This window comes from Buceros rhinoceros, unplaced genomic scaffold (genome assembly GCF_000710305.1).
Source record: "Buceros rhinoceros silvestris isolate BGI_N320 unplaced genomic scaffold, ASM71030v1 scaffold19579, whole genome shotgun sequence".
NCBI classification, from domain to species: Eukaryota; Metazoa; Chordata; class Aves; order Bucerotiformes; family Bucerotidae; genus Buceros; species Buceros rhinoceros.
This window is the reverse complement of record NW_010432335.1, coordinates 4,163-12,529: the sequence shown is the minus strand read 5'-3', so window position 1 is coordinate 12,529 and position 8,367 is coordinate 4,163. Positions and strand designations below refer to the sequence as shown.

The 8,367-nt window shown below is 44.1% G+C and overlaps 1 protein-coding gene across 1 annotated transcript in view; it reads left to right on the top strand.

Moving 5' to 3' along the window:
- Window positions 1-7,465, top strand: part of HUNK (hormonally up-regulated Neu-associated kinase) — a 38,171-nt gene extending 30,706 nt beyond the window's left edge. The window contains exons 9-10 of the mRNA XM_010143750.1: window positions 4,902-4,965; window positions 6,819-7,465. Of these exons, the coding sequence (XP_010142052.1) occupies window positions 4,902-4,965; window positions 6,819-7,465 (711 nt within the window). The remainder of the gene's footprint in view (window positions 1-4,901; window positions 4,966-6,818) is intronic.
- Window positions 7,466-8,367: the final 902 nt, after the last annotated feature.

The following is an 8,367-nucleotide window of genomic DNA, read 5'->3' as shown; positions in this document are numbered from 1 at the left end:
GGTTTCCTGGGCCAACCCTGGCTTGACTACCAGGAATGGTGAAACTGTACTAGCACAAAACTCTGCTCAGGTGAGCATTTTTTGCTTCTTAGCAGAAGTGATGCAGACCTAGCTCACTGCATCATGAGGGGCTTCCCTTGGCCGGACAAAAGACTTAACAGAGTTACCTTTTGTCTCCAGTCTTTTTGCCTGCAAGTGGATAAGGTAGTTTGTATTGAAAGAATACATATCGGATAATACGAGTCTTCTCAGGGCAGGATTTTTCTTCCCTGGCTGGTTCTCTGCCAAGCACTAAAATTACAAGAGTAATGTGAGCTGTGCAAGCCTTACCTACCAACACAAAGAGCGGAATTCTTGAAAAGTCTGCCTATTTCAAAAGCTTCAGTGCCAGAGTGATGATCTAATTGCAGGGGCAAATTTGTATCATGGCTGGTTTTGTTTATTTTAAAGACTGCTTGCAAGACAAGTTGAACTGCAAGCCAGATGGAAATATCAGGGCAGAGTACTTACCATTCTTTTCTTACATAAAACAAAACCCACCTTACTTAAAATGCGTCAACAGCGGGTAGAATCAATTAATATAATATTTCAAAATGCTCTTTGACAGCTTGCTTCAAGCTGTTGCAGCTTAACCTTCCCCTGGAAACACAGGCAGGGATCTGAAGGTGAATGCTGTAGATGCCACAGGGTATATCCCGGCGCTCTCTGGGCTGGCTTCCTGCAGGTGCTGGCATCACTTCTCTGTGCAGTGATGGGGAGCCATGGATGGGTCAGCCAGCCATCCAGGCGTTAGCTTACAACTTCTGCGTGCCTACTCCATGCAGGGAAGTCTTCACCCGCATAGCCGAGAGAGAAATTCACAGCCCGGTTTGGTGGTGGTCCTCACATCTCCCCTCCTCTAGAGGGGAACCGATTTTTGACTGCCCTAAGGATAATTGAAAACTCACAGTAGCACCAACTGTATCACCCCAGTTTGGTTTGTAGAAATGCTTAAGGATAAAGACTCTCTCCAGAGTCTCTCCTGCACTCGGAGTTAGTCCCAGTGTAGCTATTTAGAGGATGAGGGGGTGTCATTTCTTTCTTAAAATAGTTACCTTGATGCAATCACAGTACAGACACTTCAATAATAATACAGTATATTCTTTTTCTGCATGGGCATAGCTGAGTGTAAAGCGTGTTTTCTATCGCTTTAGGTGTATTTACACAAGGGTGTTGTGTTACCCCATACTGTACCAGGACAATTACAGCAGTGCGTGTGGGTGAATACAGACCCTGGGATGCTACTGCCTCTTGTAAATACGGTAGACATCTCTCCTAAATTGCCTTCATGAGGATAGGAGCACAGACTTGCTAGTGTCTAGCTTGTGTCACTGGGATCATTCGGTGCCATCAGGACTCAGGGATACATATTTCGTAGTCTTAGCCAGGTTCATGAGCTGCAGATAGAGTCCCCTTATCACCACCCATTTCCAGAAGGGAACTGGGAGGCAGTGGTCACTAGGCAGACACTGCATAGAGAGTGTAGCTGTGTGTTGCCATGGGAATAGCAGGGAGAGAGCTGGTCAGCCTCAGCTTCATCAGCTGACTAAATTTCTTCCACTTCACTCCAGTGATGTGAAATAAGGACTTCGCCTCAGGCAGGGGGCTGCCTGCCAGTCTCACCACCTGCTGCTGGGGCAGGCAGCAGGGCACGTGGCAGTGGTCATGCCCAGCCCCTCTTCTGCATTACGTTTCCTAAGCTGGGGTGATGGGATCAGTGTGCCAAACCTGAAGGTGCTGGGAGGTGCTGTCAGTGCTAGGTAACCAGGCTGTTTTGCAGGCTGAATTCATTTTAGGGCGCAGGGTGGATGGGCAGTGGAGGGAGGAGGGTGGGAGGCAGCAGTCTGTCTCTCATCTCTCTTTTTACTGAAGAGGCCTCAGGTGGTCAGTGGCCATCACTCCAGCGAATCCAGGGACCAGCACTGGGGATACCAGCCTCCCACAGGATAGCTAGTGGGCTCAGGCTCGGGAAACGCAGTTTTTAAGAACTTGTGTCATTGTCCTATCACCATTTCAGACATGGCCAAGGCAAATAGCCTTTACCTTCCTTTCAGATCCATTACTGCGACTAAAAGGAGGTTTTGGGGTCGAGGTCAGGACAGGAAATAGCAGAGGATGATGTAATGCCAAACCTATTCAAGTATAACATACCGGTACAGCTCCTGCATTGTGTGACAGCGTGCCATTACACGTCTGTTCAGGGTACAGTGAAGAGTGAACTTTTATAACTCCCCTGAAGGAAATCTTTCTTTCCTTCTAAAATATAATAGTATGTGGCATGTTGGGAGTTTAGGATTTTGGTCATTTCCTCTCCCACAACCATCATCTAAGAGAAACAATGTTAGCAAGTTTAAAAAGTACTTTTAAGACTATTCGCGAGGTTCATCCAGGCTAAACTAATTAATTGCTAACACCAGATATGTGAATTTTCCTTTTTGTGTTTGCTTTAATTGTATGGTATGAGTGTGTTACTGCTGCTTAGAAAACATAACAACAGTGTGAAGTCAAAGTCAGGAGCACTTGGCAGGTGAGGAGCTGTGGCTTGGCTCTTCCACTGTTAGGCTGAAAATATTGAAAAAATCCTGCATTGAAAAATCCTGCATTCTGACGAATGCTGCAGCAACCAACATGCAAATTATTTTCCCACCTATCCAAAATAGCAGAAAGCTGCTAACAATCTTGATCAGCTCCTTTAGGCTTAATATAGGCACCACTTGGGCCTCAACCTGACAAGTACCTTTAAAAAAATATACTATGTAGAGCCTAGTCTTTGCTGAACTTAGCAGCAGACTTTCAGAGCCTTGAGAGGGAAAACAGCGTGGTGGGCTCAAAATTAACTGTACTCAGCTCCCACTGACACTATTGTCATGGTGTTATTCACACAGCATTAGTAGTATTATTGCTGTTGTTGTTATTACTATTGTTATCACTTTCTCGTCATCAGAAGTGGCTGTGCACACCAAGGTAGTGCCCGAGACTGATCAGGTGTTGTGTTGTTCCAAGCACGGTATGGGCAGGGAGGAATGAATGCTTGGTGCTGGAGGTGTTTATGGCCTAAACGCAAGGGGAAAGACATCACGTGGATGAAGAGGTGTTATTCAAGAAAAGTGATGGTGGTTCCATGATGCATTGGTTTGTTTCCGCAGAAGTATTAGCGAGCTTTAGCTAGCTAAAGAGAGAGAAATTGGAGGGAATGAGGAATGGATGAAGAGAAGGCTGGGGACAAAAAACATGTCCTCAAAGGGAGACTGAGGTGAACGTGTTGAGGAGCTCAGAGAAAGTCTCTGGTTCTTGGTCTCCCAAGTCACCTAATCACTTCTGTAATAAAACTAAAAACCTTACTTTATGATTCACTGAAGCTCTTTCTCCCAACTCTGTAACTTCTGAAAATTCAAAAGTTAATGAACCCATTGGTGTCCAGAGACCTTCTATGTGGAGGGCTGGGCTCTGTCTGAGCCAGGAATGATCATAACGAGTACAGTCATTATTTTCCTTTCCAGAACTGTGTAGTGGCTGCAGAGAACCCAAGCTGTCTTCTGCCTCTTTCTTTCCCCCTCTCAGATGTATGCATGTTACTTTGCATTTGAGGGTTTCAGTAGACTTGATGTCAATGAGCGTTCAATAGAAAATCATCAAGAGAGCCAGTCCTTTGTCAGTGCATAATTATTAGGCAAAATACAGGCCTCAGCACATAACTGAGTGAAGAAACTGTCCTGCACTTTTAAAAAAAGACTTGGAGTTACAGTGAATTTTCAATAAGACACAGCAAAACACGTTGCTTAAATGAGAATTACAACCACGCAAAGAATGTAACATAGGTGCCCCTCTAACCCTCAAAGCAACCAAAACAGAAGCCTCACTTCTTTGACACGTCATCTAAAACCAGACAGATTTGTGATGCCTGATTTTTAGAAGTGAAATAAAACTTTTGGCTCCTCCCGAAATCAGTGGCAGGTAAAGAGTGTTACGCAGCTTGCAGAATCTAGTGATTCGTGTTGAAAAAAGATGCAATGAATTTTCACTGTAAAACAGTGCTTTGAAAATTGGATTCCTCTTGAGATCCTACTCCCAGGTTCTGTTTTGCCTCTGTCATCACTGGAGATCAAACTTATCTTTTAGGATGTATGCACTTGCAATCCCGACTTCAACTCTCCCATCTGAAAAGGAGTTAGGGTTCAGCGAAGGGTTGGGTCAGTAATTTTCTCCCTCTCCATGTCTTGTGCAGCTGCAGAGATGCCGTAAAAGTAAGGGTTGTATTCCTCCAGATCTTGTTTGGGCAGAAGATAAATGACTCAAAGAGTTTAAACTTCTTTAAAGCTTTGCAGCTCACTTTTTCAAATGTCAGAGGAAGTGCAAGAAAGAGAAATCCAAGAACTTTTTTTGGTGTTTAAATGGGGAGGCAAATTTCAGGAGTGAAGGATCACGAACCGGCATCTACTTGCTCCAGCAAGGTCCACTAGGACAAATGTCCTCTGAAGAGAAAGCTTTCCTTTTCCTTTAATTTTCCAAAACTTAACTTTCACACCACATGACTGTCAGAGCAAATGGAGCCATGACATTACGTCAAACAGATCAGAGGAAAATGAGACAGGGAAGATTTTCTTAATTTGAGTCTCCAGGCTAAGTTCCTTGTAAATGTGTATTTTTTAATTCAGCTTTGGTAAGCAGCATGCTTAGAACTCTAGGGGCCATTTATACTTCCCTTAAGTAAACCAAATTGTTCTTGTTTGTTTTACAACTTAAAGGACAAAAAACTCAGAGAACAAGAAAAGAAAGGGGATATTCTTCACCGTCAGCTCCCAAAGAAAACTGAGAAAAGTCCAGTTTCATATAGACAGCCTTCTTCCTGTCTTATCTCACAGATACAGAACACCAAGGCTCTGCTGAAGGACCGGAAAGTCACCAGGGCGGGAGGTCCAGAGAAAGGTCGGTGGGAGAAATACCGGTGGTGTGTTCCTGTGGGCATGTGCATGCGTGGGCATGTGTGCTATTAATGAGAGCGTCCTGTGTGTGTTTGTTAGTGAGTATTCGTGGGTTTGCATTCGCTGTCTGCTCTGGAGGTGGTGTGTGAAAGAGGACTGGATAATGTAGTCAAACATTGAATGAAAGGTCCTGAGGAAAACATGATGATGTTCAGCAGTCATGAATCCTCACTTTTACTTCTCTTTCTATTTGAACAAAATTCCCACAGTGTTTTAAAAAAGGCTTTTTTTCAACTATTTTTATGTACTTACTTATACAAATTCATCTGCACTTCACACTGCTGCTTTGAAAGCATCAACACCCACCCCAGATCACTGACAAACCGAAGCCGGTAGACAAGCTTCTTCCTACCGACAAATGCGTTTTTCTAAGAGGGAACTAAGGGACTAACATTTACTGTGGTGTCAGGGCGTTACTGAGAGTGGTGGATTATGGTGGTTTTGTGCTCTGTCTCGTGACTTCGTAATTTATCATTTGATGCTTTCTACCTGAAAATGGTACCTCTGCTGCAAAATAGCAGTAGTCCAGAGAGCTGGTCAGAAATGGGACATACTTTTTGTGAAAAATGTAGAAAATGTTACAAAATGCTTTTTTTGTTCAGATTTGTTGTTCCTTTTAGGATGGAGGTATAGGGGGAAGTAAACGTAGTTCATTTTTCTTGTTCTTTAGCTTTCTCCCTGCTTTTTTGAACTCAAACATGAAAATCATTCAGATCTCAGCTAAGGCATTTTTCTGCTTATGGAAACCGTGTTTTGACACTTCTTAAGTGAAGTGGTCGAATAATTTTGACCACTTTTAGAAAGAAGCTAGTCAGATTAAACCGGATCTGCCTTTCGCCATGCGAGTGATTTCATGCTGTATCTCCATTCAGCTCTCAACCCCTGCCGAGACCATCCCTTTCAAAAGAAATACACGTGAGATTTGCAGCCGTGGCCTGAGGGCCAGCAGACCTAAATTATTTTATATCCTTTTGAGTTTGAGGGAACTCGTGGACAGTTATTAACTGCTGGTCTGCTATTCTTTCAATTAGGGGGAACCTATCAAAGCAGGCTCCTTGGATACCTTTCCATAAAGGCAGCAAGGACTCTTGCAGCTAGCTTGGCATAAGTGAGTGCCAGCATCCTGTGGAAACTGAAGCAGATCTTCTCCATGAGCTGTTTTGTTTTACTGGGCCAAATCCTGCAAAGATTTTTCCATTTATATTCAGTCCTTGCTGGGGAAAGATTGTCACTGAAGTTGATGCAGCAAATCTGTTTCAACTGTAACGGCCTGAATCTGGCTGGTGCAGCTACTCCATATTTACATGTGGGAAACCGAGAACAAATTTTGCTCCAAAATATAAGTAAATACATTACGGATTAACTCACTGTTGTCCCCCGTATCTCTAGGTCTGTCAGTGAATACAGTATGCAGACCCAGTTAAAACCATGCAAAGTTGTGCTAAGAAAGGAGAAATTGTGAGATTTCTCAGGCTTGGCCTTAGAGGATATAATTGCTACGAACAGCTGAAGACATCTGTGGTTTTCCATTTCAGTCTTGCTCAGTTTAAGCACTCTTCCTGCCTTTGAGGAAAAGGCAGATAAATGACCCATGAAACAACAACCTAAGTATCAAATGAAAGTCAGGGAATTAGGTTCTGAGTATATACCTACAACCATTTGTTTTAGCTCATGCATTTGTCACACTCTTCTAAAATTAGTTAAAGGTGATATTGGATGCTGTCTACCGTAAGGCAGAGAAGGCAGTGTTCGTAAGTGCAATCTGCTCTTCTGGTTCCTTTTCTGATTGCTTTGCAGACTCCAGCAGTGGGGTAAGCCCTTTCCATGAACCCCTGGCAAACAAGATGGGCTGCATCACCTCCAGCTCCCTGGAGTACCTCGAAGTCCAGCAGCCACCCCCGAGAACCCCTCGGCTCCTCAAGAAGCAGGAGTCTCCGCAGCAGGAGCCAGCCCAGATTGGAGGCCGGACAAAGGACTCTCCTCTCATCCTGAATATTGTGCACTCCTTCGAGTCAGTTGACAGAGAGGACCAAATAGACCAGGTTTCGCCCTCTCATCAGTACAGGATTTTAGGCTCGCCAATGAATTTCCCTTACAAAAGCTCAAGTGAAAGGACACTGTCACCGCTTTTTCAGCCAGGGAGTACATCCCCTGTCCACCCCACCCAAGTCTCTTTCACCTATGAAGAAAAAGCATATTTGGCAAAGGAAGAAGCAGTGTCTCCCACTCAACTGGTTTCCAACAACCCTTTGGGCAGCCCTAACTGTGTTAAAAGCAGAGGCAGATTCCCGATGATGGGGATTGGACAGATGCTGCGCAAGAGGAACCAGACAATGCAGTCGGTGAGCGACAAGCCGCTGGAAGCGAGGATGCCTCAGCTGCAGCAGATGAGCCCCACACAGATTTCCTTCAATGCAGCAGATGCTGTCAGCGGCCAGTGTTAGTCAGACATCAGTCTGCACTGCTGTTCTCTGAGACCTAACTTTTTTACTTTTAACAAGAAGGAAGAGTCACAGGCATGTTACTGTCACTACATAATACACTACAGTGGTCCAGTGTAGAAAATCAGATGTCTGCTCGTAAGGAAGGCATTGTCCTGTGTATTAAAGTTGAAAGAAAAGGGCTTTGCTTGTGCTGTTAAGACATAGTAGCATTTGACATCTGACTGTACCATAAAACATGTCTTGAAAGAGCTATGTGAATATGTATTTTCACTGCTCTCATCTAGTATTGCAGTAAGGTTGATTGAAAGAGCGGCAAGCATTAACGGTTTGATTCATCAAGGTAATCTGCGTGGTGCCATTAATGCCGGTGCCACCCAGGATCTGTGGTAAGACTGCCTGTGTTCCATCTGCCTGTGCCATACAGTACGTGATACGGCTCCAGGCATTGTTCCTGTAGGCAAGTGGAAAAACTCAAGATACTGCGTCCAAAGTTAACTTGCTAACAAGCTCTGCCAAGAAGATGAAGTTGGTAGAAGCTTGAGTAAAGACAGAAGTGATCTAAACATTCAGAAGAAGTGGGAGGATTGGAAGTCAAAGCAGATTTTATGGTTAATTACATAAAGTAGCTAATAATGGAATAATTTTTTTCCTAAAGAAAATGATGATTTAATGATGTCACTCAGAAGAAACATGGTTACTTAAAAACAAGTTTCATCACATGGAAATTCACTGCACCAGAGACCTGTTCCTTTCCTACGATGGGTCTGCAAGCAGATGCTTCAAGATTGCAGCACGCTGTGTTCAAACAATCCAGTCACCTCTGAGTTTTGCAGCCGTACTAGCTCCATGGCACACCTGTGTGCAGGTCTGCATTAGCCCGTTACAGCAAGGCAGCACTGGGC